At 37.1% G+C, this 21,811-nt stretch overlaps 1 protein-coding gene across 50 annotated transcripts in view; it reads right to left on the reverse strand.

Annotated features, from left to right (window-relative positions):
• Nucleotides 1–6,090: 6,090 nt before the first annotated feature.
• The window catches only part of BAZ2B (bromodomain adjacent to zinc finger domain 2B), a 296,344-nt gene continuing 280,623 nt past the window's right edge, over nt 6,091–21,811 (reverse strand). For all 50 annotated transcript variants that reach the window (XR_011528371.1, XM_070580007.1, XM_070580002.1 and 47 more), the window contains 3 exons: nt 11,503–11,768; nt 11,097–11,240; nt 6,091–7,546 (listed from right to left, as the gene is read on the reverse strand). Coding sequence is in view for 49 of the 50 variants with exons in the window: in XM_070580007.1 (XP_070436108.1) it covers nt 7,393–7,546; nt 11,097–11,240; nt 11,503–11,768 (564 nt within the window). In the remaining variant the exon portion in view is untranslated. The remainder of the gene's footprint in view (nt 7,547–11,096; nt 11,241–11,502; nt 11,769–21,811) is intronic.

Consider the following 21,811-nt stretch of genomic DNA (forward strand, 5'->3'; position numbering starts at 1 on the left):
ACAAATACCGTATGATTTCACTTATATGTAGAATGTAAAAAAGAAAACAAAAGAATAAACAAAACAAAACAGAAACAGACTCATAGATACAAAGAACAAACTGGTGGTTCCCGGGGGTGGGGGATGAGGTGGAGATGGGCAAAATGGGTCAAGGAGATTAAAAGGTACAAACTTCCAGTTATAAAACGTCAGTCATGGGGATGTAACGTACAGCATAGGGAATATAGTCAATATTTAATAACTTTATATGGTGACAGATGTTTACTAGACTTGCTGTGGTGATCATTTTGTAATGTACGTAAATATGTAGGCAAATCACTATGTTATGCATCTGAAACTAATATTGTATGTCAACTATACTTCAATAAAAAAAATTACCATCTTATTATTATTCCATAATGCTACCAATGCTCAAATCAGTTTTAGAATATTTTGGTGGAAAAATGCATTTAAAGCATGTTTGAAGTAATCAAGAAAATCAGGCTTATCACGTTCTGAGAAATTCTGCTTTTGAAGACCAAAGACAAGTGTTTGAGTCCTAACAGATTTACTGAGTTTGGAGCCAATGAGTAAATTACTCGACCTTTTTGGTCTTGTTTTTCTCATCTGTAAAATGGGCTCTATCCTGGTCTATACGAATGGAGCCCTTTGAAGTTGTGCAGCATGTAGCCTGAACAGCTGAGAAGCAGTAGCCCTGCCTATATCTGTTTTTGTCTGAAGCAAAAGATTGAGATCAAAACAGCTTACACAGTAGAATAAATTTATGTCACCCAGCAAAATGTTCAGAGGTAGCGTGGCTCCAAGATTAATTAATTTCACGTTCATGTCACCAAGAACCCAAGTTCTTTCGTCTCCCTCTCCTCCCTCCTCAGCGTTACCTTTATCTTCTCTCGGATTTGTCTCTGCAAAGCTGAATAATGGCTGCAATCGCTCCAAGCATCACTGGCCTCCCACAATCATCTCCAAAGACCACAAGAGAAGATGTCCCTTTTGGACAGAAGTTCTCTTCTGGACAATTCTCCAGAAGTCCCTCAGCAGACTTTCTCTCATGTCACTACCCAGAATTGTATCACACGCCCGTTCTTTAAGCAGTCACTTTCAAGAGGAATAGGATTACCATGGTGGGCTTACTAATTAAGACTTACCTCCCTGGGGCTGAAAAAAGGGCTGCTTTCCCCTGAAACCAACCAACATCCACAAAGAGTGAATAGAAGGAAGGAAGGAATGAAAGAGGGGAGGAAGGAAGGACACAAGACAGCTACCGAATAGGCAATTCAAGTGTCTTCCACGTGGAAACTACCTGTATAATAAAAAGCTATTTAACTTAAGTGAGATAATGCATGTGAAAGCAAACCACGACTCAATTATTATGTAATGTTATGCTTCAGTCTTTAATCTTTAAATGACATTATTCAGTACATTCACCAGTTATATCTACCAGCTAAATTTATACTTGGTTTGTGACTTTTTAAATGTTAAAATAAAAAATATGCACATTTGTTGCAGAGATGTGATGTAGAGATAAGGAAAATGAAAAAGATGTCAAAATCTTCCCAAATTCTGCCAATTCGAGAAAAAAAGCAGTGTCAACATTTTCATATGAACATCCCTGCAGAATTTTCCCCATGCTAAGTGCATTAAATATGCTTTAACAGAAATACTATACATTCTATACTGTAACCAGCTTTTCACTTTGTTTACCAATATGATCGTAGATGTACACGATAATTTTGTGGCTGAATAGAACCTGCCTTAAAATGTTTAACAAGTCACTTCTATATTCAAAAGAATTGATAATGAAGATATTCAGAAAAGTGTACTACAAATGCTGAAAGCAATATTGAAAAAGGAGTTGAAGAAATATCGAGAACTGGAGGACTGACTAGAACAAGTGTATGGTCTCTCAAGGCCTCCCACTGTCTCCCTACAAACCTGTCATGTAAACGCCTCACCCGCCATTGGCCATCTAATGAACTTGCTGAGCTTTCCTTTCACCTCGGCCCAGATCTATTCCCAATTGGCTATAAGCCTTAAGTCTCTGTCATTCCCTACTGAAGTCCTCTTCAAGATTCAATCACATTCTTTGACATCCACTGCCATGATTTTTAGGGCTATTTTTTATTAAAGGACATAGTGAGGAGTCTGAACAGTCTGAACAGAGAAATGGGTACTCATAGAAATCCCACTTGATACTTAGTTAATAAATTTTTTTTATAAATTAAATTTTTTTAAAGAATGAACTACCTATGATTTATAGCATACCTCACAATGCTTTTCTTTGGTCATCCAGTGAGTACCCAACTGATCTTCATGTGCATGGTCAGGGTGAAAAAACTACTAACAGATTTCAGATACTAATTTTGCCCCTGCATCTACCTGGATTTAAAGGCTAAGGCGCAAAATTCTCTTCCAGTGAAGGTCCAGAGGGTCCAAATTAGCTTTTCCTTTAAGCCTGCATTTAGCCAACTCTTCCCACACTTCCAAGCACTGCTTTTTCTACAGGAACTCACAAATCTATGTTAGCCTCAGCAATGCCTAAGAACTCTCAGTATTTTCTAGTTACCTGCATATACCTGAGCTTTTCCCTTTATGAGTCTTTCCAACCAACCAGAGCAAATGCTAATGTTTCATCTCCTGAATATCACTGGTTGAAATTACAATTCACGGCAGTTTTTACAGCCCCTAGAAAGCAGATAGGGTTAGCTATATCTACATAAAACAAAAACCACAAAAAGGCAAATCAAAGCTGGAGCTGCTTAATATGATTAGAAAAATTGCTTGATACTTTTCAAAATGTGGCATTCAAATTAAAAATCTGTAATAAACTGCTAGTGAAAAATAATCCAAACAGATATTGAACATTGGTTGAGAGGTAGGGAAAAAGAATCCCTTTTCACGGCTGGCAGGGGTGTAAACCGGCACAGTCATCTGGAGAGCAGTGTGGCAACAGCGTGGAAAGGAAGTGTGTACATACCTAACGACGTGAGGATTCTCCCCTATGTGTAGACCCTAGAGAAACTCTTACCACGGTCTATTAGCGATCTATTGCTGTATAACAAATTACTCAAAACTGAATGGCTTAAAACAACATTTATTATCTCACAGTTTTTGTGGGTCAGGAATTCAGGAGTGGCATAGCTGCGTAGTCCTGGCTCAAGGTCTGTCTTGAAGTTGCAGTCAAGATGTTGGCTGGGACTCCAGATACCTGAATGTTTAACTTGGGCTGAAGGATCCGCTTCTAAGATGCTGCAGTCACATGGCTTGCCAGTTGGTCCTAGCTATTGGCTGTCCCATAGGGCTGCTACAACGTCCTCAGAACACAGTAGTCGGCTTTACCCAGAGCAAGTGACCCAAGAGAAGAGGGTGGAAGCAGCAATGTTATCTTATGACCTAGTCTGGGAATTCGCACACCATCACTCTGCCATGTTTTGTTGGTCACACAGGCTAACCATGATACAAGGTGGGAAGGGATTATACAGGGGCATGAACACCAGAGGCCGAGGATCACTTGGGACCATCTAGGAAACTGGCTTCCACACATGGGTCCATAGAAGACGTGTATGACAACATTCACTGGGGTATATTTGCAGTGACGAGGAACCGTAGGCAACCTAGGTTTTCATTCCTAGAGAAATCTGGAAGTAAAATGTAGTGTATGTCCGTGATGGAATACCTTGCAGCAATCAAAAGTAATGAACTAGATTTACACATTTTTTCAACTCAAAAGAAACAAATAGAAAAACAATGAGATTTATAGCATAATGAACTGATACAAATTTCAAAAACACTTTATATTTTTTCACACTACATATTTTTAAAGATACACATCTTGCTAAATAAATACATAAAAGGTTGACTGGAGAGACATTAAAAGTGGTTGGATATGGAGGGAAGGGAATTGAAGAGGAGTTGAAGGACAAAGTAAGAAAATGAAACAAAAAAAGGGCTTTGCAAGAACACTTGTGAAGAGAACGTCATGAATTGAGGAGAGGAATTACCGCAATTTTATGTAGTTGTTAAAAAATTTAAAAAAATTTTTTAGTAGAGTTGTAATGTGGCCCAAGCAGGTCTAAGAGATCTTATTGAAGCAAAATTCCTAGTTGAAAGGTTCTACTAGTTTTCTTTGTGTTGTAGTTTTTATGAGAGTCATTCCTGTGGGAGGAAAATTTCAATTCTCTTAAATACTTCCCCTGAATTCTTGTTGGAATGAAATTCTCTTAACAGAACACAAACTCCTTTCATTTCTCACATGGAGATATTTAAGATGCAAATAACCTTGAGAGAGGTAGCCTGCAAATAAAATTTATAATAAGGAGTAAATGATTGGTATCAGATTTCCTCGTTAAGGATGTGTTTCACGAGAGGCTAAAGAACAGAATTTTAAATTTCTTGAAACTATATAAGGGTGGAGGGGATAGAAAAGGGAAGGAGCATAGAGGGGGCACAGTGAGCTACCAAAGAAAGATTAGATCTCTCATGATTCTGATCAAAATTAATGCTTTTAACAAATTTCCTTTTTGGGTTGAAACAAGAAAAAGAGATTACCTTGCATTTATGGTAATTTAGTTGAGTTCAAGGTATACCCACAGACAGATCTTCAGTTGTTTAATATTCACTATGGTTAACAACTAAAGAAATACACTATGTTTCAAACTGATGATAATTTTCTGGGTTTAATAGTAGTGGACTGTTTGACTGATTATCTTTGATTGGTCACTACTTGAGTGAATCTAAACCTAAACTTGAGGGCAGGCCAGTTTTTTATAATTTACAGAGCAATCAGGACTAAAATGGAGACAGTCAGGTTAAAGCCTAATTTATCTTAATGAAAGTATTTTGTGTATACTTGTAATTGTGTGATAGGAGAGGGTTGGGAAAATTTTTCTACGTTAGGGGAGAACAATGCTACTGGTTTTATTGAGGATAAACCCAACCTAGGGCACTGTGAGTGCAAGACTCACTCACACAACCAACGACCCACATATGGATAGTGACAGTTGTTACTAGACCAACTGTGGCCCTTTTGGGATCCTGCCCACCACTTCTGGAACAGCTACTCCTGCTTAGTAACAACAATGAGGATACCATGTCCAAAGTAGCCAATATTTACCAAGCTTTCCTATTTTTCAGGGATATTTTACTTTTAAAAGAAAATTAACAGTCTTGAAAGATTGCTCTTTTCTGTGTGTATTTTATTTCTTATTTATGAGCCCCTCAGACAGCAGACATGTTATTACACCATCTAAGCCACTTATACACCATCTAATGTAAATTAACATAAGCATGTATCATCCCTAAGGTCGCAAACCCCCATGAAGAAGAGGCCCCAGGGAGCATCTGGCAGTTCCATAAACAGAGAACCACACACTACTCCCAGCATCACCGTGCTCCTCGCTCCACATGGTATTTTTGATTAAGCACCAGCCCCTTAAGGCATCACTGCAGTATTTGATTAACAAAAACTGACATATTTACACAATAACAGCTGATTTTCATCTAAGTCTTCACAATCTAGGGATTTTGGAAAATACTCTGCGGCTTCCAAGCATTTTAAAGTTAGGAATCTTTTCTTCAAAACTTTTCTCTTCTCCTTTCACTCTTAAAGGCCATTTTCTAGCGACACTATCTAAGGACCGCGTCTCCACTAGGTGTAAGCTCCATGAAGGCAGGGCCTGTGCTCGTCTTGTTCATCAGTGATTGCTCAGAGCTCAGCAGGGCATCAAATCACAGTTCATGAATGCCTGAATTTGTATCTCAAGACTTAGCAGACTAATTTATCTGGCCAGTTTTTCTTATTGATAAGTGGGTTATACGTCTACCAATGGAAACATTTCTCCTATCAGAGCAAGACCTTAAAAATGTATTCTAACATTTTCAATAGGAAAATGTGAAAGAAAAAACAACAAAATGCGGTCCAGAGAGGTTCAGAGACTCATGAGAGTCACACTACTTGACTTAAGCCCTCTCAGACTAATGTTCTTTGAAGCACATTCTGCTGCTCTTCCTTTATAATTCTGTAAAAATAAAATTTAATTTAACTGCCTTTTTGAAAAGAATATATTTTCAGGTTCATTAAGAAAAACTAAAAACTAGTTTGTAAAAGTCTTTTATTGTATCCGTGCCACACATAGTAGTGAAAAATAACACTCCTAAAAAAAAGAATGCTACCTTTTCCACAACATTTTATTTTAAATAAAACTTCAAGTACTCTTACATAGGTACAAAAAAAATTCTGATCTATTTGCCTCCAACAGGCCACCACAACACACAGTAGATAAAACACAGTGGTTACAAATGTCTTTTAAATTTATTTCTGAGGCAAGGCAAATGGGAGGGAAATGTTTTTATGAAAAAATACTGTGTGCGTAGGAAATTGTCACAATTTTATTCCACATGGATACAAATGATTATACTTTAATTTAGGCCCTGGTGGCTTAAAATTATATAACAAAATAGAAAAATGGAAAACTAATATCCCCTACACCCTGTTTCAAAGGCAGGCACTACCAAGATCAAGGAGACGCCACAGTGTTGGTAGAGGATAATTACTGTACAAGCTGTAGAGCTATAATTACCTTCAGACTAAAATAAAATGCTACAGTCCTTCTAAGGCATAAACAATAATGTCTGCAAACAATATATACACATAATACATATTTAAAACAAGACTTAATATAAACAATAATGAACAGTATATACATGTCAATTTTTCTTCACTGTCTTGAAATACAATTTAACTACACAAGCGATGCAGCAACATATATATATATATAAATGTACTTGTAACTCTACAGTAAAGTTTATTTTTGGTGCCTTTATAGCACATCAGTGTAAACAGTTTCACTTGGCTTTGTTTTATACTTTAAAACATTCCTTGTTGTAGTTTCAAGATTTAAAGCAATTTTCTAGTTCTTCCTTTTCACAGAAAACGAAGATTCTGGATGTGGTTTAATCATAAATAATTCATAAAATTAAATACATTCACTAAAAAATAAACTACAAAGTAAAAAAATGAAAAATAGATATTTATTGAGAGGGAAAGGAGAACCGTTTCCCATGTTAGAGCTCTGGTGTTGAATATTCAGTGCGATTTGATATATTTTAATTGCTATTGCACTATAACACCCTTTCCTTTGAAAATTCTTTGGGTGTGCTTCCCTGTTCTACCTAAATTAGCTGACAAATCACACAAACCAATAACCAAGGGCCTTGGTTGTTGTAGGAGTGAAGCCTTTAAAAATGGTATCATTCTTCTGATACTTTTTTTTGTGATACTTATTTTAAGGAAAAAAAGTCATTATGAATGTGCCTTGCACATTTATGTAAATACAGTTCACATTGCTGGTCTCATGTGTCCTTGTTTGAAAGGAAAAAGAAAAGATTCTTATAACTTCAGCTCACTTTGAAGGTATCTGTCCACTTCTTTTCAAAATACTTCCTCATACTGTGGCCAGCTCTACCTATATCAGAATCATCCTCATTAAATGTTTCACAGTTGTCAAAAACAAGCCTGACATCGAGAGCAAAGGCTTCAAGGCTTGGATACCTGAAAGAAAACACACAATTTAGAGGTTGCTTCGGTAGGGTGGTTTTGTTTTGTAAACAATTGCAGAGGTAATAAAAGGTAAAATTGAAAGTAAAACTAAGCGGAAACAGAAAAAGATCAGGATAACCGCATTTAAACTGTTATAACATATACTATAGCCTCTTATAAAGGGAACTCTTGAAAAACTGCATGTGCTCTGAACCATATAGGATTTAAAGACAGATTAAATGGAAAAACAGATTTCTCTGAAGATCAACACATTTCAACCAACTAGCATTTCCCTACATCCAATTTCCCACCTGACCCACAGGATTCACCCCCTTGAGTAGTTTATTAACTCCTCTGACCCATGGTATCACTTGTAGTACCCTATTATCCACCTTCAAAAATATTCAGTTGCAGTAGAAATAATGTACATGCTTCCTACACACCATAAACATTACACTTGCCCCATAGCTTTCACATACATCCCAGGATATGCTGCTCTATGTTAAAACTTCCCCATTTCCCATTTCTCCTTTTCTCTCTCCAAATATGCTCTTTTGCTCAAGTACTGGGGTATGATGACCCAAAACAAGGAAAAAAAGCATGTGCTATCCCTTTACCAAGGATGACATTATGAGGACCTGCCTCTTAGGAAGCAGCACTGTGGCTTCAGTGCTGTTTTGGTGGGATGAGGCCAGTTCTCTTTCTCTGCAAGAGCACGGGGAAGAGACAGGAAGGTGAGTGAACCTGCCTAAGCTTATCGGTAAGAAAGGAGTGGTTCATTTCAAGTCAAATCAACACATTTTGAAAGAAGCCTTTTGGAAATTAAAATTTAACTTAATTCTAATTTATGATAAGATGGATACTAAAATAATTTACTCATTAGAAACAGCTGTGAAGCACACACTGAAGCTCTGAAATTTGGGAAAAGTGGAACTATTTCTTTGATGAAATACCTTGTACAATCTTTCACTCCCTCTTTCTGATATGTGCAATAATAAAAGTAATAAAATTTATTTATCTGTAGTGAGCTCACAGAGTTAAGTCAGTTCTTATGTAACCTCATGCATTTTCCTGTTCTTCTGGGAATTATTATTATTTTTTATTTAGGTGAAATTCATTCAACATAAAATGAACCATTTTAAGATAGACAATTCATTGGCATTTAATACTTTCACAACTTTGTACTACCACCACCTCCATCTAGTTCCAAAATATTGTCATTACTCCAAAAGGAAACCCTTCATCCATTAAGCACTGACTTCCATTCCTCCCTATTCCCAGCTCCGGGCAACCACCAATCTGTCTTTCTGTCTCTATGGATGAACCCATTCTGGATATTTCAGATAAATGGAATCATACAACATGTGTGGGAATAATTTTAACAAAATATTTTAAAGTTACTTTGGGAAATATTTATCTCTTTAGACTGTTCCTTACTACAAGAAAAAGTTAATGATTAATGCTGGGGAGGCTAGAATCCAGGAGAGAACTCTAGGTAAGATGCTAGGTGAAGCGCCCTACCCACATCTGTGCCTTTCTTATAGAAGGATGGACAGCTGATGGAAACCAGAAAGATTTACTAAAGTAGACACCTCCTCTCCTCTGTTCTAGAAAAAATTTCTAGTTTAAAAACTTGAAATAGTTTGTGAGTTTTGGTTCCAACTCAGTTTGCGTTTAATCAAACAACTCAAAGTTAGAGGAGCCTGAATCCACTGAATTTTGCCTCCCACAAAGCTGGCATCACAAACAGGATTATAGAGAACTGCTTCTCTCTCTCTGCCTGCCTTCGCTGTGACCTCCTCCATTCACCAGGACTCATTCTCCAAAGGGGGCTTCGATTCTGTAGCTCTTTTGCTTATTCTGTGTTAATGTATAAGCCTGTTTGTTTTGGGGATTTTGAGGTCTCTATCCAGGAATCAGGGAATCATGGAAGCTAAAGCCAAGAGTTAATTTAAACACTGATAGTCTTCTTGGCCATGTTGATTATAAAGTGAGTTGTGCTACCCACCCCGCAAAATATTTGATTATTTTGATGGAAAAAGCAAAAGAGCTAGTCCCATATCTAGAGAGCAGCTTCTGCTGTTTGGTTCACATTAGAACCAACAGTTTTATTGGTTGTAAATGTTTTCTGAATTTGGGCAGGTCCTTTCTGTAATTTTTTAAAAAAATAAAACAAAACAGACATAATCCTTTGAAAGACTGACATTTCAGCCTCCAAAGAAATGAATTAGTAATTTGGTCAATCGAGTAAATCAGCTGATATACGTGAAAGGGATACCGACCATTATGAGTTAAGTTCTGCTCAACTCTTCTAAATAGTGTAAATTATGGAGCACAGCAATTTTTACAAAAAGAACGTCCAGGAAGAATTAAATGATATGCTAAATAATAATGATAATAATAACAATAGTGATATAATTCAACTATATTTTATAGCTATTTTTCCAATGTAAAGTTCCTTCTTTCTCCATATTTTTTGTGACTGCCTGAAGTGATGGGCACAGGCTACATTAAGCTAAACTGGGAAGCAGGAAGAAAGGGAGCAGGGGAGAAGGGAGAAGAGAATACAGCCCCAGAGACCCTGGCCATTTACATGTGGAATGCCTTTGTGGGGGTTCTGTAAGTGAACAGCCTCATTCTTGTGGCTCCAAAATGGGCCAGTGTCCAGAACCAACTAAATTCCACTGACAGCTGCTACTCTCTGGCAGGAGTTTGAAGTGGTCTAAGAAAGATTATCTTTTTATTTTTATTTTTTTTTTAAGATTTTATTTTCTGCTTTTTCTCCCCAAAGCCCCCCCAGTACATAGTTGTATATTCTTTGTTGTGGGTCCTTCTAGTTGTGGCATGTGGGACGCTGCCTCAGCGTGGTTTGATGAGCAGTGCCATGTCCACGCCCGGGATTCAAACCAACGAAACACTCGGCCGCTTGCAGCGGAACACGCGAACTTAACCACTCGGCCATGGGGCCAGCCCCAGAAAGATTATTAACCGTGATCTTTAACAGGAAATCATTTCACTCTTTGGATAAGACCACAAAGAGAATATGGTAGAGAGGAGCAAATAATAGTTTATTCCACGTTTAATAGACGCATTTTTAACATACTCCAACAACTCATAATAACATTTTTAATATTTAAAACTTCTAGTGAACTTCTATCTCTACACTGTAATAATCTGAAAATATTATAGAGTCAATTTCTGTTAAATCCACAAAAGACGGTGTCTCTGTTCCACTGATACACAATACAAGCGCCAGCTTATACCTTACTTTCTTACCTTGGGGGACTTACCTGACACTTTTCCTTACCTCCCAGGCTGGGTTTGGTACCATTCCAATGGAAAAAGCAGCTTTATCACACTGCTTTTTAATTGTTTAAATAATTTTAATTGACTTGTTTTTCATGCCATACTACCATAACCAAATACACACATACACATACCCACACCCTTTCCAAAGGCAGGGCCTATGTCTTTGCTGTTAATTAATGTATTTTTGGCTCACTAGAAAAGTACCAGCACATATCAAACATTCAATAAATATTGAACTGAATGATTTACTTACTGTCCACTACTTAATTTCTCTCTAATTGTGGAAAAATCCATAGGCTTCTTAATAACTTTCTTATAACCAGGAACAAGTTTCAAGTTTACAGGAAGTAGAAAAGGCCATGCATCCTCATGAGTTTCCATTTCAGTAAGGATCATACTAAAAAAAATAATGTTTGCAATCAGTATCTATGCTTCAGCATTATCTATTTTTATTAAAAATTAACATCGTAATCTCTCAAGTAAAAACAATACAAACTAATTTGTTAAAAAAGATAAAAGAATATATCTATTTATAATATAGACTTAGGTTTTCCTATTTACACAAACTATCAAAAAGTCACCTTTAATATGGCAGAAAATTTCTAAACAAATAAAATGGGATGCTATGAATATAGAGTACATGAAAACGGAAATAATACCTGCAAAGAGCTAGGTCCTTGGCATCATCTCTTTTAGGTTTCTTAATAGAAGTAAAACTTTCTTGTTTTGACAAATTAATAGAAGTGTTTTCCTCCATTTTTCTTTTTTTCAAGTCTTTGTTTCCTCTTTTTAGTGAGCTACTTGTAGATGCAGAGTCTTCATCTTCAGTATCCCCTGTTAAAGACACTTTCTTGCCTTTCTTTGATTCATTAGTCTTTTTTCCTTTGACATGAAGTTTTTTGATTTTTAGAGTTTGACCACTTGCCTTTAATTAAAAAAAAAAGTAAAGGAGGAATAAGAAAATAACTGTCTACAGATCTTCTATTATTTTAAATTATGAAAAGCTGACATGTCAAACAAAAAGAATATTATTTCTGATCTAGAAGGTTGATAATTTTATTATTCTCAAAAGAGATCTATGAATTTGTTCTCCCATAATATAAGGCTAAAATTGAATAAAGGATGAAAAAAATCTATGCTAAGAATTCTTAAAACTTGAAGATGCTGATCTCATTGTAATTTATTTTACTTTATTTTATTTTTTTAAAGATTTTATTTTTTCCTTTTTCTCCCCAAAGCCCCCTGGTACATAGTTGTACATTCTTAGTTGTGGGTCCTTCCAGTTGTGGCATGTGGGACGCCGCCTCAGCGTGGTTTGATGAGCAGTGCCATGTCCGTGCCCAGGATTCGAACTGATGAAACACTGGGCCGCCTGCAGTGGAGCGCACGAACTTAACCACTCGGCCACCGGGCCAGCCCCCCTGATCTCACTGTAATTTAAACAGTCTTTAGTACTACAGAATTTAGCAGCAGTATTCCTTTAGTCAGGTCACTAACTGAATGAGTTTAAAGATACAAAAGGATTATCTTTTAGAGTACAATATAATTAAGAACAAAGGTGAATATAAACAAAAATACAGAACTTATTCATAAGAAAGTTGAAGAGGTAACTTAAAAACTAGGCCAAACATGAAAAATAGCTCATGAAATAGAATGGCTAACCTAAAATATAAAAAGTAGCTCATCTAAAATAGAGAAAAAGTCCTTCATAAGTGATCAAATATACTAGAAATTGATATTTTTTCTGGATAAAGAAAAAAAAGCATTTTCTATAAGAAGAGAGTTCCACAAAGTTGTGGTTCCCAGGTATGAACAAAGCAGTGATGAAGGATGAGAAAAAAAGAAAAAAAGATGTCTGTTTTTGAGGAAAAAATAAACAAATAGTATAAGAGAGATTATATTTAGAATCAAACGATATGAATTCCAGCTACAGCTCTGTCAGTAACTAGCTATGGAACTTTATATAAAAATACCTGTGAGCCCTGTTTTCTCATCTGCAAAATAAGAAAGACAAGCCACAAAACCAGTGAGGTCATTCTGGCTCTAAAATTACACGAAAGAAACCCTCAATACGGCCTCACGTAATCTAACCACCACTTGCAGGCAGCACGCGCATGGAGCAGTGAGTCCCCTTCTCCTCCAGCTTAGGAACAGGGAAATAAGTCTGCATTTTGAGAGTTAAATGTTATAGTAAACATAACAGATTATAAAAGAGACACATGCTAGGTGGAAATTAGTATATTGATAAGGAGATCTGATCGGTGGTTACCAGGGAAAAGGGGGGGTGGGGGGAGGGCACAGAGGGGGAAGTGGTGTACCCACAACATGACTAACAAAAATGTACAACTGAAATCTCACAAGGTTGTAATCTATCATAACATTAATAAAAAGAAAAAAAAAAAAAGAGACACATGCAAAGTCACTGGTAATGCATGGGTTTTGTTTCGAGTTTCCAGAATAGTGTTTACTGTCTCTTAGAAAATTATTTCCTCTCTTACCCAGACTGGTAAGAAATCTGACTGCAGAGTCAGATATGCAGTCTAACCAATATTTAAAGTTGGCTGTATTCTTGAAATGAATTTGGTCAAAAGCATTTCTTTGGAGTATTTCCTTATCAGTTTCTTCGGGGATTTCATGACCTCTTCTAGCAATATTTCTTAAAAATTGCTCTTAATCAAGCAATTAAAATTATTTGGTTCTCTATTGGCAGGTTAAAAGCATAGTTAAGGAAATATTTTAATTGGCTAACATAAGGCAAACCATAAATCTAACACCTTCCCCTTATCATATCAAAGATCACTATCCCTTGTAACTAACTGAAATAATTAAAATGTTTTACTAAGTCTCTTCTCCATTTAGTTTATTAATTTTTACTCACTAAAGTGTGATTATTTTGAGTTTTCATACTACACCGAGCTTTTAGAATTCTGAAATCATAAAAAAAGAAAATGCTTAAAATAATGAGGAAAAAGTCCACTTAATGAAGATTAAATTAAATTAGCTCGAATAATTGTGTTAATTAAAAATAACAAAATTTCATGAATAATAGGTAAAAACTTCTAGTTCCTATGTGAACTAAAATATTACTTGGGATCATTTTCTAACAAATTAATATTTACATTAAGAAAACATGAAATTTAAATCACAGAATCAAAAGATTTTTGTGATTTTTCAAAAGACAATGAAGTCTACTTCTTTAACAAATGATGTTCCTCAGCTGACTTCAGTACATTGTGTACATACGCATGCTATCATAAGCAGGCTTTTATACAGTTACCCCATTGCCTGATTACTTTGTTCTTAGACAGAGATACCCCCCTGCCCACCCTTTCTCTCTATCTTGTTAGAGCTCAAATTCAAACAGGAACTTGAATATGTCTTAAGCAGAACCCATTACATTACACACACAGGGCACATTTCTGTTACGTTGGTATAGTCATATATCAGAAGTTGTGAACTGGTGGTTCACAGGCTGTAAAAAGCCCACAGAATGTGTTGTTGTTTGGCTCATATAATGCTTGTAAAAATTCTGAATTTGTTGCCAGTATTTAACATTTTGGAAGCTATGCATAAAAATCCATAATCTTGAAATATTGGTAGATCCTGGAACACTGGGTCCACATGTCTACATGACAACAATTGGTTGGCGTTGAGCGCTGAGTGTCACTTTCAAAAGGGGCATGACTTCCCGGTTTGCCACAGACCCACCTCTTCTGTATTATTTATCTGGTTTTTGTAGGCACAGGAGTTTGAAACTTTGCGTGTGTGTATGTCTGTGAGTGTGTATAAATATGTATACTTACAAACAAGTCTTTTTGATTCTGTGATCCTGTGAGATATATATAATACATGTAAATATATAAAAATACAGTAAAGTATATGTATATACATATATTGGCATGCACACACACATACACACAGAGGAAAAATTCTTAATCACAATGATTTATGTAGAAATGGCCATTTGAGAGCAAGATGGATAGTATAAATATTTGTAAATAGCTATGAATTAACTTGAAAGATATTTTTAAAACCTTAACTTTAAAAATCCTTAAATACCAAGGGGCTGGCCCCGTGGCCGAGTGGCTAGGTTCGCGTGCTCTGCTGCTGGCGGCCCAGTGTTTCGTTGGTTCGATTCCTGGGCGCGGACATGGCACTGCTCGTCAAGCCACGCTGGGGCAGCATCCCACATGCCACAACTAGAAAGACCCACAACGAAGAATATACAACTATGTACCGGGGGGCTTTGGGGAGAAAAAGGAAAAAATAAAATCTTAAAAAAAAAGAAGATCCTTAAATACCAAAATCAAATGTTTATGATATTTTTTGTTGCTGTAAGAAACACAACATCTAATTCACTACATTAAAAAAACAAAACAAGCAGAGGCTTAGAAAGCTGCATTTACAGGGAAGGGCTTGGATGAGATCATAGATCTTGTATCTCCTAGTCCACTCCTCGAATGACAGATAGCCAGAATTCTAATTCAAGCAAATTTACTAAAAACAAAACCTCTATAACCTACCAGATGATACCCCTAAGACTTAAAACACTGATTTGTTGGTAATTCATAAAGTATTAGAAAAACTTTCTATAACTTAGTTATGAAGCTAAAAGATAATGTATGTACAACTAGTGAAGATTATTATTGAACTACATATGACAAAAATGATCAAGTAATGACAAATATAAAAGCTATTATTAGTGAATATGATGCCATGTGGGACCCTTTGCTATTTTGTAAAATATAGTCTAAAATGTAATAAAGTATTAATGTAAACACATCACAGAACTTTCAAGCTATAAAAACTTTCAGACACATGACCATATTTGATCCTCACAGATCCCTACAAAGCAGATACTATCCCATTTTACAGATGATAACCCTGAAGCTAAGAAAGTACGCCAACGTTTGTAGATCAGGGAGGTGAGAAAAACCAGCAAAGGAGACTGAAAAGGAGGAAAGGCAAGAAGAATACTAGATGATTTTGGTATCCTAGATGCCAACTGAAAACAGGGTTTCAAAGAGGAGGGAGTGTTCCATGCTATCAGATGCAACTGATAGGTTAGATGAGGCCTAAGCCCTGATCACTGCACTGAGCAACGTCATTTGTGGTCATGACAAGAGTAATTTTGGAGAAATTATAAAGGTGGAAATCAGAATTGTGTGAGTTCAAGAGTGAACCAGGGGACAGATGTCAGCAACATGGCAGAGTGAGCTGTTCTCTTTCTCTCTCCTCCTTTGAACTACAACTAAATGGACATTCATTGGTCAATGGAGGATACCCACACAGCAAAACAGAACTTCTGAGAGACCCGTGAGGCTACACATCTGAAGACGGATGGATTACCCCTGAGGAGGTGGTGGAGACAGGTGAGCACTCTCTGGCCCCTTGGCAGCCCTGCGCATGCCTGAGACTGCTCTCCCAGCTGGAGCACCCATAGCACTGCTGTGGGAACAGGTGATGGCAGCCCTGAGCCCAAGCATGGGAGGTGGGAGGGCCCATGGTCCCAGGGAGTGGCCCAGGCTTGGACCCAGTGAGGAGGCTCTGCCAATGAAGCACAAAGGCTCGTGCAACTTAGGAAGAGGCAGTGGCAGATCTGTGCACCCAGGTCAACAAGTTCCTAGCTGCTGCAAACACCCATAGTACCACTGCAGCCCTGATGGGGGGAGTGCATTTTGGCAGGACCATGGGGGCAGACAGCAGCAGCCCTGAGCCCCTTTGTGATTGCTTTCCTGTCCAGTGGGAGAGCCCACAGTGCTACTGTGGTACCCAGGCAGTGGCCTAGGCTTGGATCCAGTGGAGAGGAGTCCCACCAAGCACAACAGCCAGTGAAACCTAGGAAGAGGTGGCAATGGATTTGCGTGCCCAGGTAAATGACTTCCTGGCTGCTGAGAATGCCCACAGCACCAGTGCAGCCCTGAAGGTGGGGGCACACCTCAGTGGGACTGTGGGAACAGGTGGCTGTAGCACTAAGCCCCACATGATTGCCTTCCCATTTGGGGGGAGCGCCCACAGGGCCACTGCGGTCCTAAGGAGTGGCCCAGGTTCAGACAAGCACAGCTGACAGGGATTGCGGCAGGCTCAGAATACACAGCTCCTGCTGTCCCCCACAGTGGTGACAGGTGGAATCTGTGACTAGATACTATCACTATGCGAAGGCACAAATCCACCCCATAAATATTATGAAGAGGTATTTTAATACTCCAGACCAGAAGGAAAAAGACAAAAACCCAGAAATCAATCAGGAAGGCACAGAAATTTACAATCTAAATGACAGAGAATTCAAAATAGCTATCATATAAAATCTCAGCAAGTTACAAGAAAATTCAGAAAGACAGTTCAATGAAATCAGGAATAAAATTAATGAACAGAGGGAATTTTTCACAAAAAAGATTGAAACTATAAAGAAAAACTAATCAGAAATGATGAAGAGGAAAAACATGATGAACAAGATAAAGAAAAATTTGGAGTCCTTAATTATTACAGCTGATATTATGGAGGACAGAATTAGCAATTTAGACGATAGAAATACATAAATGCTTCAGATGGAGGAGGAGAGAGAACTAAGACTAAAAAGAAATGAGGAAACTCTCAGAGAAATTCCAACTCAACTAGGAAATGCAACATAAGGATTATAGGTATTCCAGAAGGAGAAGAGAAGGAGAAAGGAGCAGAGAGCTTGTTCAAAGAAATAACAGTGAAGAACTTCCCAAGCCTGGGGAAGGAGCTGGAATTATAAATAAAAGAAGCTAATACAGCTCCTGATTACATCAATGTAAAAAGACTTTCTCCAAGGCATATATTAGCAAGATAGGCAAAAGTCAATGACAAAGAAAAAATATTAAGGGTAGCAAAGGAGAAGAAAATAACCTACAAAGGAAGCCCTATCTGGCTTCCAGCAAATTTCTCAGCAGAAACCTTACAGGCTAGGAGAGAATGGAATGACACAATGATATATTCAAAATTCTGAAAGACAAAAACTTTCAGCCAGAATACTTTATCCAGCAAAAGTATCCTGCAGATATGATGGAGAATTAAAACTTTCCCAGATAAACAAAACCTGAGGGAGTTCATTGCCACAAGACCCACCCTACAAGAAATGATCAAAAAGGCCCTCAAATCTGAAAAAAAAAAGGGAGGTGGTTTACAAAAGACTTGAGCTAGGAGATAAATAGGCAGACAGTATCATAAAATTACAGCTCTCTATCAAAACAGATTAGCAAACCCTTAATTATAACATTAAAGATAAAGGGAAGGAAAACATCAAGAATAACTATAATCACTTCATTTTAACCACAAACTCACAACACAAAATGGAATAAGTTGTGACAACAATAACTTAGATGGGGAAGAAGAAATGGATGGAAGCTGCTTAGACTAAGGAAATAGGAGGCTATCAGAAAATGGACTATCGGACCTATGAGATCTTTTATACAAACCTCACTGTAACCACTAAACAAAAAAATCAAACCAGAGTCACAAATGATAAATAAAGAGAAAACCATCACAGAGAGCCACCAAACTGAACAGGCAGTCCAAAATTCACAAGAGGAGAAGCAAGGGAAATTCAGAAAAATTGGAAAATAAGTGATAAAAAAGCAGCATTTAGCCCTCATATATCAATAATAACTCTAAATGTAAATGGATTGAGTTCTCTGATGAAAAGATAGAGAGTGGCTGGATGGATTAAAAAACAAGACTCAACAATATGATGACTTCAGGAAACACAGCTCTAAAGACACCACAGGCTCAGAGTGAAGGGATGGAAGATAATACTCCAAACTAATGGCAAACAAAAGAAAGTAGGTGTTGCCATACTTATATTGGACAAAGTAGACTTCAAGATAAAAAGACAATGAGATGAAAAGACAGGCAGTACATAATTAATGATCACAGGGACAATCTAGCAAGAGGACATAACACTTATATGTGCACCTACCACAGGAGCACCAAAGTACATAAAACAACTATTAATTCACATAAAAGGAGATATAAAGAGCAACACAATAATAGTAGGGGACCTTAGCACCCCACTTACATCAATGGATAGATCATCCAAACAGAAAGACAACAAGGAAATAGTGGAACTAAATGAAAAACTAGACCAGATGGACTTAATAGATATATATATAGACCTTAGCACCCTACTTACATCAATGGATAGATCATCCAAACAGAAAGACAACAAGGTAATAGCAAAACTAAATGAAAAACTAGACCAGATGGACTTAATAGATATATATAGAACATTCTATCCAAAAACAGCAGAATACATCTTCTTCTCAAGCGCACATGGAACATTCTCAAAGATAGACCATATGTTGGAAAGCAAGGAAAGACTCCATAAATTTAAGAAGCTTGAAATCATATCAAGCATCTTTTCCAAACATAATGCTACAAAACTAGAAATCAACTACAAAAAAAAAAAAGCTGGGAAAGGGACAAAGATGTGAAGACCAAACAACATGCTACTGAACAACCAATGGACCACTGAAGAAGTTAAAGAAGAAATCAAAAAAACATCTGGAGACAAATGAAAATGAAAATACACCATACCAACTCATATTGGATGCAGCAAAAGCAGTCCTAAAATGGAAATTCATAGCAATACAACTCCACCTTAACAAACAAGAAAAATCTTTTTTTTAAAAAAGATTTTATTTTTCCTTTTTCTCCCCAAAGCCCCCCATTACATAGTTGTATATTTCAGTTGTGGGTCTTTCCAGTTGTGGCATGCGGGATGCTGCCTCAGCATGGCTTGATGAGTGATGTCATATTCGCACCCAGGATCTGAAGTGGCAAAACACTGGGCCACCGAAGCAGATCATGTGAACTTAACCACTCAGCCATGGGACCGGCCCCTCAAGAAAATCTTAAATAATCAAGCTTAACTACACCTAACAGAACTAGAAAAACAAGAACAAACAAAGCCCACAGTCAGCAGAAGGAGGAAAATAATAAAAATTAGAGCAGAAATAAATGAAATTGAAACCAAAATAACAGTAGAAAGGATCAATGAAACTAAGAGAAGGTTCTTTGAAAAGATAAAATTGACAAACTCTTAGCCAGACTCACTAATGAAAAAAGAAAGAAGGCTCAAATAAATAAAATTAGAAATGAATGAGGAGAAATTAAAATGGATACCACAGAAATACCAGATATTATAAGAGAATATTATGAAAAAGTATATGCCAACAAATTGGACAATCTAGAAGAAATGGATAAATTCTTAAACTCGTATAACTTCCCAAAACTCAATCGAGAAGAAATAGAGGATCTGAATAGACCAATCACAAGTTAAAGAGATTGAAACAGTAATCAAAAACCTCCCCCAAAATAAAAGTCTAGGGCCAGATGGCTTCTCAGGAGAATTCTACCAAACATTCAAAGAAGATTTAATACCCAGCCTTCTCAAACTATTTCAAAAAACTGAGGAAGAGGAATGCTTCTAAACTCATTCTATACGAGGCCAACATCACCCTGATCCCAAATCCAGACTATGACAACATAAAGAAGGAAAATTATAGGCCAATATTGCTGATGAAGATAGACGCAAAAATCCTCAACAAAATATTGGCAAACCAGATACAGCAATACATTAACAGGATCATACACCATTAACAAGTGGGATTTATACCAGGGATGCAGGGATGGTTCAACATCTGCAAATCTATCAATGCCATAACAAGAAAATGAGGAATAAAAACCATATGATCATCTCAATAGATGCAGAGAAAGCATTTGACAAGATCCCACATCCTTTTAAAACAATAAAGTGGGTATTGAAGGAAAGTACCTCAACATAATAAAGGCCATATATGACAAACCCACAGCCGACATCATACTCAATGGGGAAAATCTGAAAGCCATCCTTCTGAGAACAGGAATAGGATAAAGATGTCCACTCTTGCCACTCTTACTCAACGTAGTACTGGAGATTTTGGAAAGAGCAATTAGGCAAGAAAAAGAAATAAAAGGAATCCAAATTAGCAAGGAAGATGAGAAACTCTTGCTTGCTGTTTGCAGATGACATGATTCTATATATAGAAAACCCTAACGAATCCATTGGAAAACTATGAGAAATAATCAACAGCTACCGCAAAGTTGCAGGATATAAAATCAACATACAAAAATCAGTTACATTTCTATACTCTAATAACAAACTAACAGAACTCAAGAATACAACCCCATTTACAATCACAACACAAAGAATAAGACATCTGGAATAAATTTAACCAAGGAAGTGAAAGACCTATACAACAAAAACTATAAGACATTATTGAAAGAAATCGATGAAATAATAGGATAATAGATGTGGTGGTAAATTCTTGTGATATTGTCTTCTGATGGCTTCCCTTTTCACAGTGAAATGGGAGTAAAGTCATTAGCTGAGAATGAGGATGGAGGAGACAGAGCTGGAGAGAAAACATTGGGCACCATTAAAGGCTCTCTTAACATCCTCAATTTGAAGGGCTGGGTGTTTTCTCTAGCCATATTCAGATACAAAGGTATAGGTGCTGGAGAAGTCAGAGAGTTGGATTAACCAGAATGATGGTTTTACCAAGTGAGAGAGAGGCAAAGGAGCTAAAGGTAGATGCAATGATCATGATAACAGGATACTGACACACTATAAGCTAGGTTAGGAAGAAAGAGAACATGAAGGGGGAGAGGGACAGTGAAAAGATCTTAAGATAAATGAACTGAAGGTCCTGATGGGATCAAAGAATTGTTGGAGGTGGAATGCTCAAGGGAATGGACTGGGAAGAAAGGAGACAATGGACAGATGGATGTTTGGAATTGAATTTACGGACAGGTGGTAGTTACTAGTAATGATTAGGGTAAGAGATTAAACGTGGACAAGAGTGAAGTAGGGAATACGTAACAAAGAGTCTGGCCCTCCAATATATTTTGACCCTTTCACACTTCTTTTTTTTTTCCCCCTCCCCAAATCCCCCCAGCACGTAG

This window comes from Equus przewalskii, chromosome 17, assembly GCF_037783145.1.
Source record: "Equus przewalskii isolate Varuska chromosome 17, EquPr2, whole genome shotgun sequence".
In the NCBI taxonomy this organism is placed as follows: Eukaryota; Metazoa; Chordata; class Mammalia; order Perissodactyla; family Equidae; genus Equus; species Equus przewalskii.